The following is a 20,850-nucleotide window of genomic DNA, read 5'->3' as shown; positions in this document are numbered from 1 at the left end:
AAGATTTTTTCTTATTGAGTGCCAATGAGCTACTTAATTGAACTATGATCTAGCCATTAGCCTATTTTTTTTGGCTTATTAGTACTTACCTTTGCTTTAACCTAAACGTATAAATTATCTCACATACCTACTAAGAACTAAGAAATTGTCAATTGAAGCATCTATAATTTCTTCCAGAGACACTTTGTTCACGTTTTCTTTTGTGTAGTACAGTTCTTACACTACACTTTCACTAATCTTTAAATGCACTAACTCGAAAAGGTTTAGTTCTTTTTAGTCTTAACACTATCTTCGTTAGGTACATCGAGTAGCTGGATTTCCTCAACGTTAACACTGACTAAAAAGGACTATGCACTACGGTTTCTTTATGCACTAACTTAAACCTTTTGAGTTAGTGCAGAAACTCAAAAGGTTTAGTCCTTTTTAGTCCCCACTCTCCAGTAACATGGTGATGAAGCCTATTCTAAGAATTACATAATAGAAACCGTTCCCAAAAAAATTACACGTTGACTTACACACTTTGTTTTAGATTACAATTTTACCTCAATTGAGATTTTCATTTTTGTGATGAAAATCGCTTAATACAGCTACAAAGAGAAAATTAAAGTCGCTTTCTCGTTTAAAACATATAGATGAGCCGCTGTAGTAGAATAGAAAGGGACTTCAAACGAATTTCCAAAAACGACCACAAACATTTGTTTAACGCTAACAAAATGGGTGTAATTCCATGCTGGTAGCGACAAAGAATTAACATTGTAGGTACGTACTGGCATGTGCTATCATTCTCACGCATAAATAAATAGGCCAAACTTTTATTGTGGCTATCTAGTGTCACGGGAAAAGTAAATAATGAAAAATAGTCTCAATCTAGGTACTCACATAACGTAATACGGTGATTTTGTCTTGAAAATAAAGATCCAAGAGTGGATTTCAGCGCCCATTGTCGTTTCAACAGTAGGTGGGATGAGCACCTCGCACAATCCCTCCTAACTGTTCAAGCACGTAGGTACAAATTAGCAGTAACTAATACTTTAGACTTTTAGTTTGTGGACGAGGCCAACTGTCAGTGTCCACGTTTCCGCTCCATACGTCATCACAGGTAGGACACACTCGTTGAAGACCTTAGTCTTAAGGCTTTGCGGTATTGACGATTCGAAGACCTGTCGTAGCTTTGAAAATGCTGCCCAGCCCAGCTGAATTCGTCTGTCAGCTTCCTTGTCGAAGTTGTTTCTACCGAGTTGTAAGATCTCAGACCTACTCGAAACACAACCTTTTACTAAGTTGGAAGTAAATTATAATATTAATTAATATGGCTAATTTTCTTTAAAAAAATCAATTACCAATCGTTTTGTATACTTACCTACTTATATAATATTACCTAATGCATCGATATAAATGACAAGATATGGTCAAGCGAACAAAATTTTTCACGGTTTTGGAACCAAATAAATCAGCGCCACCTCTTACATAGTAATCGAACGACCCGTTTGAAATCCAGACGTCACTGAGGTTGCATTGGTGCTAAAGCACCACTGAGTCGGTGCCATTTTGTTTGTTCAATAGCCCTGTCCATACGAAGTAATATATAAATCAATGACCTGACCTTTTGTGCAATACAGTTTACTTCTAATTCTTCTGCTTCTGCCCTGGTAGTGAACAAGGGAGTTTTGCGTGCTCTTTTTGACAACAAACTCAAATTCAATTATCCATACTAATATTATTATAAATGACAAAATCTGTCTGTCCGTCTGTTTGCTAGCTTCTCACAGCCCATCCATTTAACCGATTTAGATGAAATTCGGTACAGAGATAACTTGCATCCCGGAGAAGGGCATAGGCTACTTTTGATCCCGAAAAATCAGAGTTCCCACGGGATTTTTAAAAACCTAAATCCACGCGGACTAAGTCGCGGGCATCATCTAGTTATTTAATATATTATAACTATCAAAGCTGATGAAGCACCGTATATTCCCAAGCTTTCTTATGATTTAAATAATCCTTTACAATGTTAGATTATATACATCTCCGTTGAACCATACCATTGAATACATACCTAACTCATTCCTTACTTCTCATTCCAATTCCTTGGAATCCCAGTTCCCTTATTTATATTCAGCGATTTTTATGAGCCACAGCAGTATACTATACATTATACCTACAGATGCTTTAACATCAGTACCCTTATTATAAATGGGAAAGTGTGTTGGTTTGTTGGTTTGTCCTTCAATCACGTCACAACGGTGCAACCGATTGACGTGATTTTTGGTATGGGTATAGATAAAGACCTGGAGAGTGACACAGGCTACTTTTTATCCCGGAAAATAAACGAGTTCCCACAGGATTTTTAAAGACCTAATTCCACGCGGATGAAGTCGCGGGCATCAGCTAGTCAGTACTCCTATTATAAATGCGAAAGTGTTTGTTTGTTGGTTTGTTGGTTTGTCCTTCAATGTTCAATCACGTCGCAACGGTGCAACAGATTGACGTGATTTTTTGCATGGGTATAGATAAGGACCTGGAAAGGGACATAGGCTACTTTTTATTCCGGAAAATCAAAGAGTTCCCACGGGATTTTTAATAAACCTAATTCCACGCCGACGAAGTCGCGGGCATCAGCTAGTTTCCCATAATATTTTACCGGTTGCCGGGGCAAAGATTCAAAGCTTTCCGTCTTTCGAGAACAATACCCGTGATAGGTCTCGGCTACCATCGATACTTGAATGTGTAAAGGTTCTTGTACCCCCGAGGTCAAGTAGTTGTAGATACAACTACCTATAGTACCCGACTGGTCGAGATGGCAGTCGGGATACGAGGCGCGGGACGTCCCGCTCACCCGCGCTCTCCCGCACCGGGTTAGCGCGGGGCGTCCCCACCCCGATTGGCATCTCGACTGTTCGCGTTCTTTTCGTGTATGGGCACGTATGTAAACGTAGTAGTTTTATTTGTTTATAGGCAATTTTTTGGCATACCTATCTATTATCTGTATTAATCGTTTCCTCTAACTTAACACTGCATACAACTTTTTGGCACTATACGAAAATACTAGGTATGTACGTCTATCTAAATCTTACTCAACCATTGAACTAAACTATTACCAATAGAAGGGCTATTTTATTCAAAAATCGTGTTCTATAGAGCTGTCAAAATTAGTATAGGCACTGGACATCACCTCATCACCTTATAAGCAAAAGCGAATGGCAGAACGCAAAAACTTTTGTTCGGAAGGTCCTGTCTATTGCGTACTTAGTACGTACTACATAGAGGTCGTTTTTCTTAACTAGCTACCTTCCCTTGTTGTAAATAACAGCCTATAATAATCGACACTGTGTCTAACAGCCGCACTCAGTGTCGCTAATCGTTACTTAAGATTGAGTTAAAACGAGACAGATTTATGTGAGAGATATAGCTCTGTCTCGTTTTAATTAAACTTAAGTAAAAAATGAATATTTCGATCGCAAATCCCCATACGATTTTGTATGGAGAATTTTTGTGGAAATATTTAGAACGTTTGGACATTTTTCATAAAATAATGAACGGACACAAGTCTACAATAAAAATATGCACAGGGTCAATCAATACCTTTAGTTTACAAAAAGGATTTTTGTTTCGTATTTAATGCAGTAGACAAGTCATAACTAGTAGAACGCCACAAGGCGTTTTAGTTGGTTTTTCGTGATTTTAGCAATGTTTTACATTTTTTCCCGGGATAACTGTGGCACTTTTGTCAAATCAGAAAGTCGTACAAGGAAGGTCACCTTTTGAACTAGCTACACAATTTTTTGTATCTCATAACATTTCTGTTTAGTACTTTGAATAGTCCAAACGCGACAGCATGTTTAGTATATAGGCCCGTTAAGCGACTCTGAGTAGGTACGGCTGTTAGTCTACAGCTGAAAGTTACAAATTACAGCCATTTGTAAAATAAACATCTACATTCTACATTCACGAAGCACCTAATACGTTTCTTAACTTTAAATTAATATTAACTGATTTCGTAAACAAACATTAGGAGCTTAATGCTGGCATGTGTGGTGCTTACACTGAAACATTTTCTGGGTAAGCAATTACTTAAACGTGTGTATGCGACAATTATCATATTAATCCGTTTTTAGGGCTCCGTACCTCAAAAGAAAAAAAAGGAACCCTTATAGGATTGACTTTGTTTTTTGTCTGTCTATCCGTCTATCCATCTGTTGTCCAGAAACCTATAGGCTACCTCCCGTTGACCTAGAATCATGAAATTTCGCAGGTAGGTATAGGTCTTATTGCACAAGGGAAAAATCCAAAGACCACAAAAAAAAAATATGTGTTCCTGAACAAATTAGTATTTTCAAGTATTTTCAAGAAATTCACAAACAGTTTTATTATACTCTCCACAGCGAAGTTCCTGACATCCGACATCTTCCTGTAAAGTTATGTGCTACATATGCAGTTGTTTTACATGGACATTGGATTTGCTTCAAAGGTCAGTGAAAGGTTTAATTCAAAACCGACGTAACTTTTACTAGGTATACAAAAAGTCAATAGTTCGCAACGTATTAATTACTAGCGACCCGCCCCGGCTTCGCATGGGTGGCAATGTAGTACATACTAATATTATAAATGCAACCACCGCCGCCTCCGTCTCGTTTTTTGCGCGTAATATTTGTTAAGCCTGATTTCTTCCGACATTTTGTTCAAATATCGTCATATTTCAACAAATTAACACAAACCAATATTAAATTAAACCTTCCTCTTGAATTACTCTATGTATTGGTGAAAACCGCACTAAAATACGTTGCTTAGTTTAAAAGATCTACGCGTTCATACATACAGACAGCAGGAAGCGACTTTATTTTATACTATGTAGAGAAGCTGGGTGACATGAACACAAACGCAACAGTTCGCAACCCAAGCTAGGTAATAAGAAGAGTCTATTTATTTTTAGGGTTCCGTACCTCAAAAGGAAAAACGGAACCCTTATAGGATCACTTTGTTGTCTGTCTGTCTGTCCGTCTAGAATCATGAAATTAAGCAGATAGGTAGGCTTTATAGCTGGCATTAGGGGAAAAATCTGAAAACCGTGAATTTGTGGTTACATCACACACAAAAAATTAAATTGTGGTCATGAACTAATAATTAGTATTTTCAATTTTAGAAGTAAGATAACTATATCAAGTGGGGTATCATATGAAAGGTCTTCACTTGTACATTCTAAAACAGATTTTTATTTATTTTTATGCATCATAGTTTTTGAATTATCGTGCAAAATGTCGAAAAAATACGACTGTTGTACGGACCCTCGTTGCGCGAGCCTGACTCGCACTTGGCCGGTTTTTACTATGTGGTGGTCTATTTGTCTGAGGAACCTAAACGCAAAAACCGCAAGTTTGAACTGTATGTTTAAAAGAAGATATTTAGATACGTTTTCTGTTGACAGGATATTAACTTTTTTCCTCTCGTGCTGGTTGGTTTGTTCTGTATGCTGTGGACTGAGCATTGCAACCATTGCTGGAGTTGCGTACGGCTACAATTACTGTTTCGCTGAGTTTATTGTCCACGCAAGTAAGTTTGTTGATGTTAAAGTGTCTATCGTATATTTTCACCTTAATATTACACCGAATTGATCACCGAAAAAGTGGGCCGAAATTTCACGAACCCTGTTCGTGAAATTTCGGCTCTAAACCTTAACGGTGGTTACGCACTACGCAATCGACATTTTGTTTTTCATATCATTATTTTGCAGGGCCTGATGTAAAAGTGTACATGCGCCGAGGTCAGTTTTATGACAAGCCAGATAATATGTTGGTCCACCACAGAAGGAGTGATAAAGAAGATGACGGTAGGTAATTACTACTACGTTGATTCCAATTGTACCGCGCTTAAAATCAGCAAAAAATTATTTGTAATCGCTGAGTCATCATCTATAGGTCTATAGGTCTATACGTCATCATCTATATATCTATCCGCGACAGATCAAGATGGCAAGCGGGGAGGGAATGCCACGTATAACCTGCACAATCCCCGCACTAACCCGCTGCGAGCGAGCGCGGGTGGCGTGCGGGTGTGCGGGGCGTACCCCCGCCTCTTACTTCGATTGCCATCTCGACCTTTCGAGTACTATGGGCATATTGTGATTTTTTACACATTGAAGTCTGTACCTATATAATACGTGTGAATAAGGGGTCCCAACAGGAACTAGAGAATTAAAGAAAACCTACATTCAAGCATATGTTTACAAGTGATAACCGGTGTACTAAGGTTAGCATAACTAATTTTTATCTTATTGTTGGTGTATTTATGGTGTAAATAGAACATTTCAAAGTCAAAGTCAAATGATTTATTCAAAATAGGTAATAAATTACTCTTATTGATGGTCTGGTATGGTGTTAGATTTGTAAGATATAGTGGTGATAATTATTACGCAAACTTAAAACTAAAGCTACGATAGCTGGTAAGTTGCTGGACCATTTAAATGGTCTTAAAATATGAAGCTGGTAAGTTTGAAAGGGGCGTCTAAAGCCTGCCAAACTATGTTTAATTATATTTTTATGTGTTTATCCTAGGTTAATAAGACATAAACTATGTATATATTTTCGTTAATTATTAATAAACACATTTTTCAAACAAACAAACAAACATTCAAATGCAATGTGCCTTGTGGTACCTAGTGAACTCATAAAGATTAACTCACGTACCTACATTACGCAATTGTCTTCCCAAAAAATTCCCATAAAATTTTAACACATTTGCTTTCCTATTTTCAACACAGCCTTCGCCGCCAATCTCACTGAAGAATATCAGCAAGAAGCTCCACCGGGAGATGATTCTCTTGCGGAACAGTGGGAAAAAGAACGAGACACAAGTAAATATGCGGAGAAGCTCACGAAATACTCGAACAGCAAAAATAACATTGTTAACGCGGAACAAAGTGATATAAATCATAAAGAAGATCACTCTGATTCATTATATTGGGAGAAGAGCCAGGATACACCAAGATATTCCATTGGAAAGGCCATCTTCAATGCAGACCACCGAGATCCTGAGGTAAATGTAAAACATACGAACACTCCATCTGCAAATTTAACGTGTATAAAATCGTATTGACTTTTAACAATCATCTTATGTATTTAAATACTAGCTGACCTGGCGGACTTCGTACCGCCTTAACAGTCGATTCTTTTTCAGGCAATTTTTTAATTTTTTTCTCTCCGTAAGAACCATCCTCGTACCTACATCAAGGAATATTATAAAAAAAGAATTAGCGAAATCGGTTCAGCTGTTCTCAAGATTTCCGATGACCAACACATTTAGTGATTCATTTTTATATTATAGAGATTTTCCTTTTATTAACCTCTTTAAAAGTCTAAACGACGCAGTTATTTAAATAAGAAAGTATTTTCATTTTGCAGCTGTGGAGATTACCTTTATCTAAGGACTGAGAAACGCAAAAATGTCTATACCTATGTTTAAAGACTAGGTTTTAAGTCCTCGCCCCTATTTTACGAAGCTTCCTAGGGTTTAATCTGGTCATAAATCTAAACATATCATCATAGTTTCCCGTCTAGACGACAGCGTGGTCCTAAAACTGCCGGGTATATTGGATTTCTGCGAGAATCACATGCATGATATATTATGTTCAAGTACCTACTTACGTAACAACAAAAATTTTGTTAGTTTTCACTTTGAATGGCTTTAAAACTTGTTTTAACAAAAAAACCGGCCAAGTTTCAGGCTCAGGCTCGCGCAATGAGGGTTCCGTACTAAAGTCGTATTTTTTAGACATTTTGCACGATAATTCAAAAACTATGATGCATAAAAATATATAAAAATCTGTTTTAAAATGTACAGGTGAAGACCTTTCATATGATAGCCTACTTGATATAGTCACTCACTTGGAAAGTTGAAAATACTAATTATTAGTTCATGACCACAATTTAATTTTTTTGTGTGATCTAACCCTTAATTCGCGGTTTTCAGATTTTTCCCCAAATGTCAGCTATAAGATCTACCTACCTGCCAAATTTCATGATTCTAGGTCAACGGGAAGTACCCTGTAGGTTTCTTGACAGACAGACGGACAGACAGACAGACAGACAGACAGACAGACAGACATACAACAAAGTGATCCTATAAGGGTTCCGTTTTTCCTTTTGAGGTACGGAACCCTAAAAATATCAATTTTATAAATATTGTTTTATAGGGTAACAATTATTACTACAAACTCACAATGCCTCCAGCGCGGCGGGTATCGATATTACCCAATCCGATCATCCTTACAACAGTAATACAAAGTGGGTCTTCAGAAATAGTGATGAGAAAGTTTGAGCCTGGTCCAAATTTCTTCCCAGAACCAAATCTAGACAAATCTATCAGGATCATCAGTAAAGAAACTGCTTCGAACACAAAACCTCCTGAAGAAAGAGAGAGGAGAACACAAGCATTTTCACCTGATAATAGAATGCAGCTTGAAGATAGTCCTACAAGGTAATCTTTGAATGATAAAATAAGGTATAAGATTCAAGATCTTTGGTACAGAAAGTTGAATTCATCTACAAGGCCATTAAGTACCTACTAAGAGACTATAATATATAACCATAATATAACACTTGACTACCTTTTTAATTCACAGAAAACTTGTAAAAATGAGACACTGGGGGACATCTCCGAAACCAGTCATGTTGGAATACACGACAGACGTGGATGAAGACAACGTCATTTATAAAGCCGTGTAACGGATAAGAAAATATATAAATATCTTGAGTTACTTTAATCATAAACATTACTGTAGTTTTATTCTTCTAGTTTCATTGTAATACTAAATAATTTTATGCCCACGACTCCCTCCGCGAAGGTCACAAACCCCAATTACCCGCGTAAGAGCTAGCGCACACCACAGTAAATTTCCGTACGTTTTTTCCCGCAAAATCTGTGAACTATAGAATACATAAAAGCACGCGTACTGCGGAACTAACTCCACACCGGATTTCATACATTTAAACGATTTTTAAACGCACCGCAACTCGCCGCACCGTGGTGCGCGCTAGCTCTAAGGGTTGAATTTCCAATTCTTAGCGGATGTCTACGTCATAATAGCTGTCTGCATGATAGCCTGTTCTCTCCAGCAGTTTGAGCTGTGCGTTGATAGATCAGTCAGTCATTACTCAATAAATAGGTATATTATTTAGACTTTTGTGTAGTTAGATTTCTTATGTAAATAGAATCAAAGATTCTCCTCAGTAGTAGGTATCTTCTTAAGATATACTAGCGACCCGCTCCGGCTTCGCATGGGTGCAATGTAGATACTAATGTGGTGTCATTGAGGTGTCATTGCCTCGGAAGCTCTCAAATGAGAGGATTTTTTCCGACCTAATTCACATTATTTCAATTTCCCTAGAGATCTCTAATTTTTGAGAATTAAACTATACCTATAAACCTTCCTCTTGAATCACTCTATCTATTGGTGAAAAGCGCATTAAAATCCGTTGCGTAGTTCAAAAGATCTACGCGTTCATACATACATTCAGCCGCGGGAAGCGACTTTATTTTATACTATGTAGAGATGGTCTACTGTTGTTAAATTTACTGCACCGATTTTGATGCGAATTTTATCGTTCCACAGGTACTAAGGCTGAGATCGAGAGTGTACTTTTTAATTGCTCAGATGTAACTTAAAGTTAAAATGAGACAGATTTATTGTGAGAGACATAAACCTGTCGCGTTTTAACTGTGTCTTAAGGCTGAGCAACTAGTACCAACATTCTTTATACTTCAGCCTGCATGCATATTCTCAGACAAGTTTATCAGTAAAAAAAGCTTAGCTTTTGGTTTTACGAATCGCGTTTATTCATATTTTGATTAGGTACCACAATCGCAAATAGTTGATGCAGCTCCTACTAACGGCGTAGAGTGACTCAGTAGTTTGTATGTATTGGTTAAATGATTGTTGAGTAATTTAGGCAGCACGTTTAGTAAGTATCCATGGATGAATGATTCCAGAGATTTTTGGTCTTTTCGATGTTCGAATGGAAGAATCGAAAACTCAAATGATCTGAAAAAAAAATTTTTTTTACACAAGTATTATTATGAAACTATATTAACACTTGTATACATAATAAATTCGGTAATAAATTAAATTATTTTTAATTTATAGTGTTTGTGTATTGAAGTCGGTTTTTTTTTGTAAAATTTTTTTTTGATACTAAGTAAGTAGGTTAGGTAAGATTTTAAAAACGATAATTATTATATTACTAGCTTATGCCCACGACTTCGTCCGCGTGCGTGGACCCCCGTGGATTTTACCCCTTTAGGTGTTAAATTTTTAACTGACCGACCGACCGGCCGACTGACCGACTGACTGATCCATCAACACAGACACACAGCTCAAACTACTGGACGGCCCGGGCTGAAATTTGACATGCAGATAGCTATTATGACGTAGACATCGCTAAGAAAGGATTTTTGAAAATTCAACCCCATAAGGAGGTAAAATTGGGGTTTATGTAGTCCACGCGGACAAAGTCGCAGGATAAGCTAGTATCTAATGTATTTAGATGATATTAATTGTACCTCCAGCTGACAACTTCAAATCTTGCTTCCGGTTTTTCCACGTTAATTTCAAATTCGACGGCAACATCGTGGATTTCAGCTACAAATAAGTGTTTCTCTACAGCCGAATCATTATGAAAATAGTCTGTAATTCCTCTAACCTGTAATCAATCACAATGTAATGCGGGTTTTTCTTCTGTATTTTATTTTACTACTTAAAATCTGAATATTTTGGTTTCTAGTTAATTTTTTAAAAAGATGTGGTACCATACCATTAACGAGTCAAATCTTAATGATTCCGTTATTCTTGCGGACATCGTCTTAATAGGACCACCAGTGTGAGCGGAGTATACTGTATCCAACCCATGTACAGTCACGTTATCGATAAGGACATCACCGGAACAGAACTCTTCTGGGCACTTGAAATATAAATATACTAGCTGATGCCTGCGACTTCGTACGCGTGGATTTAGGTTTTTAAAAATCCTGTGGGAACTCCTAAATTTTCCGGGATAAAAAGTAGCCCATGTCCTTCCCCGGGTTGCAAGCTACCTCTGTACCAAATTTTGTCAAAATCGGTTGAACGGTTGAGCCAAGAAAAGCTAGCAGACAGACAGACAGACAGACAGACAGGCACACTTTCGCATTTATAATATTAGTATGCAAGCTTATGGATTAAACAGGGCTGGCTCATTTTTTGCGCAACGGATCAGCTTGACTGTCTAGCGCGGAAACACAGCCAGTATTCTTGGCACCATTCCATGTGGGCAAGATTTGTGTAGTATAATAAGATAATTGCTAGCTTTAAGTTTTATTGTAATACTAGCTGATGTCGGCGACTTCGTTCGCGTGGTTTTAGTGTCTTTTAAATCCCGTGGGAACTCTTTGATTTTCCGGGATAAAAAGTAGCCTTTGTCACTCTCCAGGTCTATAACTATATCCATGCAAAAAATCACGTCGATCCGTTGCTCCGTTGCAGCGTGATTGAAGGACAAATCAACAAACCAATAAACATCACGTCGCAAGGGAGCAACGGTTTGACATGATTTAGATGCAGCATAGATTACTTTTATTCCAGAAAATTAAAGGGTTCCTAAACCTAAATCCACGCGCATAAAGTCGCAGCATTAGCTAGTATTTTATTATTTAAAAACTAAATAAACACGCTTTTATAACTACACGATATCTATAGAGCGTACTTACTTTGACTTTGCTCAGACTTTACTTTTAATAAGTCTGAGCAAAGTCAAAGTTTTGTACACTTTTGACAAACTTCTACATAAACTTACTTTTAACCATTGTCAACTTGAAGTCTCTGCATAGCTTTCTGTCATATGTGCATATACATATTATGTGTGTCTACCATGTATAGTACGCCACAGGTTGAGATGGCAATCGGGGTATGAGGCGAGGGGACACCCCGCACACCCGCACGTCACTAACGCTATTCCGCGCCGCGCCGGGTTAGCGCGGGGGCTGTACGGGTGTGCGGGGTGTCCCCCACCCCTACGGCCATCTCCACCTGTCGGGACTTTACCAGCTCGATAGTTCCATAACTGTACTGTCAATGTCAACAGATTTTATTTTGATATCTGCAATCAATTAGGTACCTACCTATTAGTATTTTACCAAGAGTTTACCTTAACATCCCAAGTTAGGCTGATTGGCGGAGCATCCACTGTCGCCTGGTTTCCCGCAACAGTTTTACTGTCAAGGGCTATGGCAATATCTCTCATATATTTTGACGTCTCCTTAAATATATCATTTTGGTAATCTCTAAAGCAAATACATAATATATTTCCAATGAAATTCAGTCTGAATAAGATCAGAAGTAAATAGTACTCATTCTATTAATTAGAACTACTTATAATCTTCTCTATATATATATAAATGACCTTAGGAAGCCCATTTATTTCTCTTCATTTATTTGTCTATGTCAATGTCATCACTTATCTATGTCTATGATCACATAATTTGAATCTGCCGCGCATTGACCCGAGAGAGCTGTCAAGTGTCAACTGTCAGGTTGTTATTTTATTAAAACGTTAGCTGTGCGAGTGAATTTCGAATTATAATATAAAATTAGAATTTAAAGTTTAAACAATACCTAATAACAGTGAAATAATAGCTTCAATTGTTGTTTCTCTTTACAGGTAAGATAATCTTTAACAACTTATGTGTTTGGTTCTTGTAAAATGTCAGGTCGTTAATAAAACATAATTCTCTTTACAGAGCAACGCAAGATCTTTTATTTCACAAGAGTGTTTATAAACACATTATAAAACAACAATTCTATAGCTATTTTTTGCAAGAACATGGAGAAGTTAAGATTGGAATTTGTTGTAAAAAAATCGATGGATGATCCGAAATCAAATGTCATCTGCTTAACATCAATAACTAATAATAATCGTACCTTCTTAATGCCGGAAGAATTCCAACCAGCAAAACTGCACGACACATTGATAAAAACTCAAACATTTCAAAAAGTAAAAACCACACTACAAAAGAGAAATGATAGAAGACAAGTTTGGTTTACACTAACACCAGAGATATGTGGTACCTACATAGATGAAGATGGAAACATGCAGTTTAAAGGATATTTGCTAGAGGAATCAACACAAGAAACGCGGACACTGCCCTCTACTTCTGGAATTTCAGAAGAGGCTTTGACGAGAATCTTAGAGAATTTTGCTGAAAAAAAGAATTCATCGAAGTCCGACAATATAAAAAAGCTGACAGAAAAAATTGTATTAGAGAAATTCTATAATAAGATGTCAAATGTATCACAATGGATGGCTATTTTTGAATCAGAATGTATTCGTGTTGGTATAGAAGAAGACACTAAGAAAATTGACGCCTTGAGATTATTCTTAGAAGATTCATGCCTCGATTGGTACAGTTCAAGACTCATAAAATGTACAGTAAACTCAGAATGGTCAACATGGAAGGAAAACTTCTGTGAAACTTACGCAGACAGGGGATGGTCGCCAGTGAGATATGCAATGCTATTCAAATATAGACAAGGATCATTACTGGAATATGCTTTGAAAAAGGAAAAACTTTTATTAGAAGTTAATAAATCAATGGATAATACCACGTTAATTGATTTAATTGCCACCGGGCTCCCAAATTTTATTGCAGACAAAATCAATAGAACTAGCTTAAAGGAGACTAAGGATTTGTTTAATAATATCAGGGGCTTGGAACATCTAGTGAATAAAAAGAATTCGGGAATAAAAATGAAAGGTTTAGAAAATAAAATTAAAGACCGAGATGGAAGTTACAAACCATGCAGAATTTGTGAGAAAGAAAACAAAGTCCATTCCTTTGAAGATCGAAGACAGGGAAAAAACAGCATTTGTTACCCAGGATGGGCATTACCAATGGACATGCTTACCATTCGGTTTAAAAACATCACCTGCAATTTTTCAAAGAATATTGAGTAGTATTATACGGAAACACAGACTATCAGATTTCACTGTTAACTACATTGATGATATTTTGGTATTTTCTGAGACATTTTCAGACCACATCAAGCACTTATCACTTTTGCTGGAAGCAACATTAGAAGAAGGCTTTAGATTAAAATTCTCAAAATGTAACTTTGCACAAGACTCAGTAAAATATTTGGGCCATATTATCAAGAATAATACAGTCACTCCACTGAAAGATAACTTAATTGCTATAAAGAATTTCCCTGTTCCGAAAACCCAGAAAAATGTTAGACAGTTTCTAGGGAAGATAAACTTTTATGGGAAATATGTGCCAAAAATATCAATAATATTAGATCCATTACATAATTTGTTAAGAAAAGGACAAAAATTTATTTGGTCAGGAAAATGTCAAGAGTCTTTTGAGACAATAAAAAAATTACTTTGTTCGCAACCTATTTTAGCGATCTTTGACCCTAATCTCCCGATACATATATATACAGACGCTAGTATACAAGGTATCGCTGCTGTTTTGAAGCAACCTCAACACAGTGGAGAAGAAAAACCATGTGCATATTTTTCAAGAAAATTAAATGACACACAAAAAAAGAAAAAAGCCATTTATCTAGAATGTTTAGCAATAAAGGAAGCAGTAAAATACTGGCAATACTGGCTTATAGGAAAAAGATTCAAGGTTTTCACTGATCATAAACCTTTAGAGAAAATGAACATAAAGGCAAGAACAGATGAGGAACTAGGAGACTTAACGTATTACCTATCACAGTTCAACTTTGAGATAGAATACTCTCCAGGAAAATACACTGTGGAAGCAAATAGCTTAAGCAGAAATGCAGTATTAGACCCATGGGAAAATCAAGATGAAATTTTAAAAATTATAAACTTGATTCAACTAGAGGATATACAAAATGATCAAAAAAGGAATCAAGATATAAACCAGAATAAATATAAAGTAACATTAAAAGATAACATATACTATCGTAAGGATGGGAAAAGGGAAAAGATAATACTAACTGAGGAATTTAGTAAAAAATTTATACAGAAAATACATTATATGTACTGTCATATTGGGATACAACAGATGAAAAGGAAAATTAATCCATTCTATACAGCAAAAAATTTAACATATAATATCAAAAAAATTTGTGACAACTGTGAAATCTGTATAAAAAACAAATCTAGAGGGAAATATAATTTTGGACTAATGTCTCACTTAGGTCCGGCTACTTATCCTTTTGAAATAATGTCTATAGATACTATTGGTGGATTTGGTGGCTCACGTTCTACAAAGACATATTTACACCTCCTAGTAGACCACTTTTCGAGATATGCTTATATTTTGACTTCGAAAACCCAAAATGCCAATGATTTTATAAGGTTGGTCCAAAAGGTAACACGTGAAAATAAAATTGGCTTAATTTTATCTGATCAATATCCCGGCATCAATTCAAAGGATTTTAAAAATTTCTTAGACAAAGAGAATATACCTATCATCTTTACTGCAGTGAATTCACCATTTTCTAATGGTCTGAATGAAAGATTAAATCAAACACTGACAAATAAAATAAGATGTAAGATAAATGAAAGGAAAGATAAATTAGCTTGGACAACTATTGCTCATGAATGCACAAAAAAGTATAATGAAACGGAACATACTGTAACAGGATTTTCACCAAAATATCTATTGGAAGGAAAAAATGTTGATATACTACCAGAAGAATTGAAACAAGATAAAAGCCGTAATGATTTATTGAAGGATAGAAAAACCGCATTGGAAAACACTTTAAAATCGCACAATTATAATAAACAATACTTTGACAAGAACAGGAGAACATGTGAATTAAAAGTAGGAGACTTAGTATATGTTGAAAATGGTAACCGTTTGAACAGGAAAAAACTAGATGAGTTAAAAATTGGCCCGTATGAGGTCTTAGAAAAATTTCAACCTCAGTCTACAAAATAAACACAGGACATAAGAAGTGTGAATCAAACCTATTCCACATAACAAAATTGGTTCCAGTGTTGAATTGACGACGGCTGGGGGGGGAGATATAAATGACCTTAGGAAGCCCATTTATTTCTCTTCATTTATTTGTCTATGTCAATGTCATCACTTATCTATGTCTATGATCACATAATTTGAATCTGCCGCGCATTGACCCGAGAGAGCTGTCAAGTGTCAACTGTCAGGTTGTTATTTTATTAAAACGTTAGCTGTGCGAGTGAATTTCGAATTATAATATAAAATTAGAATTTAAAGTTTAAACAATACCTAATAACAGTGAAATAATAGCTTCAATTGTTGTTTCTCTTTACAGGTAAGATAATCTTTAACAACTTATGTGTTTGGTTCTTGTAAAATGTCAGGTCGTTAATAAAACATAATTCTCTTTACAGAGCAACGCAAGATCTTTTATTTCACAAGAGTGTTTATAAACACATTATATATAAAAATAAATCGCTGAATGTGTTGCTGATCGCAAATCTCGAGAATAGCTGAACCTATTTCGCTAATTATTTTTTTATAATATTTCTTGAAGTACGTACGTAAGTAGATTTAAGAAAAAAAATTAAAAAATTTGAATCAACTGTTAGGCGGTACGAAGTTCGCCGGAGCAGCTAGCTCCGGTAGAGTCCGGTATTCTATAAAGTATAGAAAGAAACGGTTCTAGAAAGAAAGTTATCTGCGTATAATGACCGCCAAACAAAGGGCGTGGACTGAAACCAAAGGGCCGTAGATTCAAATCCCATTCGTTGGACTATACCAGGCTTTAAGTTTAGTTAAGCATGTTTGTTGGTCATGCATGTTAATTGTTAAGAGGAAGAAAATTTGGTCAAAATTTGACAAGTTTTGGAGGTTTGATTAAAGCAAGTGATTGTTTAAAAACCGGCCAAGTGCGAGTCAGGCTCGCGCAACGGTGGTTCCGTAATTCAGTCGTATTTTTTAGACATTTTGCACGATTATTAAAAAACTATGCTGCGTAAAAATAATTAAAAATCAGTTTAAGAATGCACAGGTGAAGCCCTTTCATATGAAACCCCACTTGATATAGTTATCTTACTTCGAAATATGAAAATACTAATTATTAGTTCATGGCCACAATATTTTTTTGTGTGATATAACCACAAATTCACGGTTTTCAGATTTTTCCCCTAATACCAGCTATAAGACCCACCTACCTACCAAATTTCATGATTCTAGGTCAACGGGAAGTACCCTGTAGGTTTCTTGACAGACAGACGGACAGACAGACAACAAAGTGATCCTATATAAGGGTTCCGTTTTTCCTTTTGAGGTACGGAACCCTAATTTAAGAGACTTACCGAAATTTATACAGATAATCCTCAAATACGAGCGATGTATTAATATAAGTAAATACTGCTGCCTGAAGTTTCGGCAGCATTTCTGCGCGAATTGGTCTTGTCAACAAAAGTTCTAGCTGTTTACCTTAAAAATAAAATATTTTTTAGCAACTAGCTGATGCCCGCGACTTCGTCCGCTTGGAATTAGGTTTTCAAAAGTCCCGTGGGAACTCTTCGGTTTTTCGGGATAAAAAGTAGCTTATGCCACTCTCCAGGTCTTTATCTATACCCATACAAAAAATTACACGTTGATCCGTTGAACCGTTGCGACGTGATTGAAGGACAAACCAACAAACTAACAATCCAACAAACCAACAAACAAAAACACTTTCGCATTTATAATAAGGGTACCTACTGATAATAAGGGTTACTGATAAGCATTTAAACTATTGTAAGTCCATTTTAAATAAAATACAATCTTAATATTAGCGAAACCAATATTAATCTATGCTAAATATATATCAAAGGAAAAGGTTACTGACTGACTGATTGATCTATCAACGCACAGCTCGAACTACTGGACGGATCGGGCTGAAATTTGGCATGCAGACAGCTATTGTAACGTAGGCATCCGCTAAGAAAGGATTTTTGAAAATTCAACCCCAAGGTGGTGAAATAGGGGTTTTTAATTTGTGTAGTCCACGCGGACGAAGTCGTGAGCATAAGCTACTATATGGTATAAATTTAAATGTCGGAGTATGCCCGACTAGTTTCAAGCCCGACTAGCCCTTTTCAATGGGCCTTTGCTCGCGACGCGCGGCGCTAACAACTTACGTGTTAACCCAGTCGGGCAAACTCCGACTAACACGTGAGTTCAGCCGCCAGACATTTTATATTTGCAATAAATAATGAATATTGATTACATACTCTGTTCCACGGTAAAATATGGCGCTATTATCGGCGGCTGTCGACGATTGGAAGAAATCTATAAGGAATAAACAAATCTAGCTTTTAAAAGCTTGGCTTAGAATTTTTTCGCTATTAAAAGACTTTAATAATAGTTTCTTCATTTTTACTGACACAAGTCATTGGATGGATACATACCTCAATGCTAAATTTACAATTCCTTACTCGAAATGTGTCGTGCCCCAAGTTAATGGACATACCGCTTAGTTTTGTTACAACATAACCGTCTATTGTACAGTCTTCAGCAATGATACTAAACAAGAAAATATAAGTTAACTTTCTACTACACTAAATTTAGAGATGTTAAGGTTTCACCTACTTACATATTTTCAGCTGTAGGATCAAAATAAAATAGGTAGGTATACTAGGTACACAGTCGGAAGAAGGATTGCCATCTCGACCTGTCGCGACATACGTGACAGGTCGAGATGGTAATCCGGGCTAACCTGTACCTGAATAAATAAATAAGAAAATAAAAAAATAAAAAAACCATCAGGTGAGAACGCAGTCAAGGATTTAAGTAGTTGTACCTAATGGAAAAAAAATACGCCAACGTACGTCACGGGAAAAAGTTAGTAATAAATAAAAATCTTACGCCAACTGTCCATAAGGCGTCACCTGCACGTAGCTAAAAGGCGATTTGTGCAGGGTCTGCTCCTCTGGCGAGTACACGATATCAGACTGGTTTCTGATCAGAGTATACTTGGCTTCCAATATCATCTTGCTGAGACCGGCTTGCAGACGGAGGTGGTTTGACGCCAAAGCGAAGATCACGTCTGGCATGATAAGATTTGTTAAACTAGTCAGCGTTATGTCTAACAAAAGCCTGAAAACGAATTAAACTTTGCAACAATCAATAACTCACTGCAGCATCCTGTAGCATAAGGCTAAAGGTGTTTCAACCCTCCAACTCCCGATAATAGCTTCTTCAAACAGCTTAAGTACCAAAAACTATTTTGAAAAAGCCATTAGACACCCCAACCCTTTAGTAGTTGAGGCAGCGACATACAGCCCTGACCGGAACGACCAACCCCCGATAAAAGACGCTCTAAGCACGTCCTTAACGATCCCGGACGATCAAATCATGCCCGACAATCTCGTGGGGCTACATAATAACCTTATCACAGCGTCTTCGCCGGCGAAGACGAGGTTCCCGATTTGTAACGCCACCCGGACGTGGACTCACGCCACGGCCTCGGAGGCGTACGGACTAACCAGTAGTCCAACAACTCCACCCATCCCAACGTCATCCTAAGCCGTGGCCTGAGCCTCACAGGAGGACGTTGCCCCCCCGACCTTCCAAATTATTTCTTCGAGCCCAGCTAGGGCTCACCCCCAGGCGGAGCTTCGCACTCGCCACCCTCCCGGTGACGCTGTAGCGGCCAGTAGGGCCTACGCAGCATAGTCAATCCGAAACAACAACAGGTGTTTCAACTTCTAGGAGCCGTGGTTGCCACGACACGTTTTTGACAATTGAACAGAAGTTTCCCTAGCGCAGGAAGTCCGCTAGGGAAACTTCTGTTCAATTGTTAGGTTCAGGTTAGCACGCTCCGGGCGCACTCCAAACAAACATAGCTTGATTCTCATATCAATTAGTTGCGTGTCTACATAATTTCATTGTTGATTAGTAAAGTTATAATATTCAAATGAGAAGGAAACCACGTTTGTTTGAATTGCATCATCATCATCATCAACCGATAGACGTCCACACGCTACGGTTTTGCGCCGCCTGAATCCAGCGAATCCCTGCGACTCGTTCGATGTCGTCCGTCCACCTATAGAAGGGGGTGTTGGAACACTGCGTCTTCCGTTGCGAGGTTGCCATTCCAGCACCTTGGGACCCCAACGTCTATTGGTTTAACGAACCACGAGTATGTGCCCTGTCCATTGCTACTTGAGCTTCGCAACCCAGTGAGCTACTCGTATGTCGGTTTGAAGTGCGCTACGAATAAACTCCTCTCAAAAGATAAAGTCGGATCGTGCTAACCTAAAAGGTAGTATTGGATCTTACCGATCTTACCAACCTAGTGCCTACCTTATTAGTCAAGTTATCATTTTCCCTATTAAGGCTTTGCTGTTTCAGCGTACCATTTTAAAAGCGTTGGCAAAAAACTTTCAGTCAGGGTTTAGTCAAGGTATAACTAGAAAAGGTGGTAGTGGAAAACACTTAGGCATAGGAACCTACCCGTGGTACCTACTATAGTACGCGACAGGTCGAAATGGCAATCGAGGAAAAAACCGCGCCCGCACAGCCCCTGCGCTAACCCAGTGCGGGCAAAAACGGGTGATGTGCGGGTGTGCGGGGCGTCCACCCGTCGCATACCCCGATTGCCATATCGATTAAAACTTAGTTCATTGCTACTTTAAGATAAGCGCTTATAAAATAGAAAGTTGAGCGGGCGCGGGCGGACGGGTTGAATTTGTTATCATTAAACTGACTATATTGTATGTACTGATAAAATAATTAATTAGTAGGTATACTTACCAATCTATAACGTTATCAGATCCATATAAACCAGTGCATATTTTGAGGGCATCAGCTGATCGTCTTACGTATATGTTCATTCCTCTGTTCCCATAACTCTCTTTTAATGTCTAAAAAAAT

The 20,850-nt window shown here is 37.4% G+C and overlaps 3 protein-coding genes across 3 annotated transcripts in view; 2 read left to right on the top strand and 1 right to left on the bottom strand.

Annotated features, from left to right (window-relative positions):
• Positions 1–4,368: 4,368 nt before the first annotated feature.
• LOC138403334 (uncharacterized) lies at positions 4,369–8,335 on the top strand (the record flags this gene model as incomplete). The annotated part of the gene is made up of 5 exons (XM_069503474.1): positions 4,369–4,465; positions 5,420–5,544; positions 5,726–5,821; positions 6,752–7,032; positions 8,183–8,335. Coding segments are annotated over exons 1-5 (705 nt in total), but the record flags the coding sequence as incomplete, so codon positions are not given.
• Positions 8,336–9,823: 1,488 nt separating this feature from the next.
• The window catches only part of LOC117988977 (uncharacterized), a 14,790-nt gene continuing 3,763 nt past the window's right edge, over positions 9,824–20,850 (bottom strand). The window contains exons 3-11 of the mRNA XM_034976272.2: positions 20,731–20,840; positions 18,841–19,071; positions 18,384–18,498; positions 18,207–18,264; positions 17,301–17,424; positions 12,168–12,303; positions 10,800–10,946; positions 10,549–10,688; positions 9,824–10,030 (exon numbers count right to left, since the gene is read on the bottom strand). Coding sequence (XP_034832163.1) covers positions 9,838–10,030; positions 10,549–10,688; positions 10,800–10,946; positions 12,168–12,303; positions 17,301–17,424; positions 18,207–18,264; positions 18,384–18,498; positions 18,841–19,071; positions 20,731–20,840 — 1,254 coding nt within the window. The 3' untranslated portion in view covers positions 9,824–9,837. The remainder of the gene's footprint in view (positions 10,031–10,548; positions 10,689–10,799; positions 10,947–12,167; positions 12,304–17,300; positions 17,425–18,206; positions 18,265–18,383; positions 18,499–18,840; positions 19,072–20,730; positions 20,841–20,850) is intronic.
• Positions 12,418–13,973, top strand: LOC138403326 (uncharacterized). The gene is made up of 2 exons (XM_069503458.1): positions 12,418–12,680; positions 12,760–13,973. Exon 2 carries the CDS (start codon positions 12,843–12,845, stop codon positions 13,971–13,973), a length of 1,131 nt encoding a protein of 376 aa, XP_069359559.1. The 5' UTR covers positions 12,418–12,680; positions 12,760–12,842.

This window comes from Maniola hyperantus, chromosome 15 (genome assembly GCF_902806685.2).
Source record: "Maniola hyperantus chromosome 15, iAphHyp1.2, whole genome shotgun sequence".
Classification (NCBI taxonomy): domain Eukaryota; kingdom Metazoa; phylum Arthropoda; class Insecta; order Lepidoptera; family Nymphalidae; genus Maniola; species Maniola hyperantus.
The sequence above is the reverse complement of the archived record's forward strand: the minus strand, read 5'-3'. Positions and strand labels throughout refer to the sequence as shown.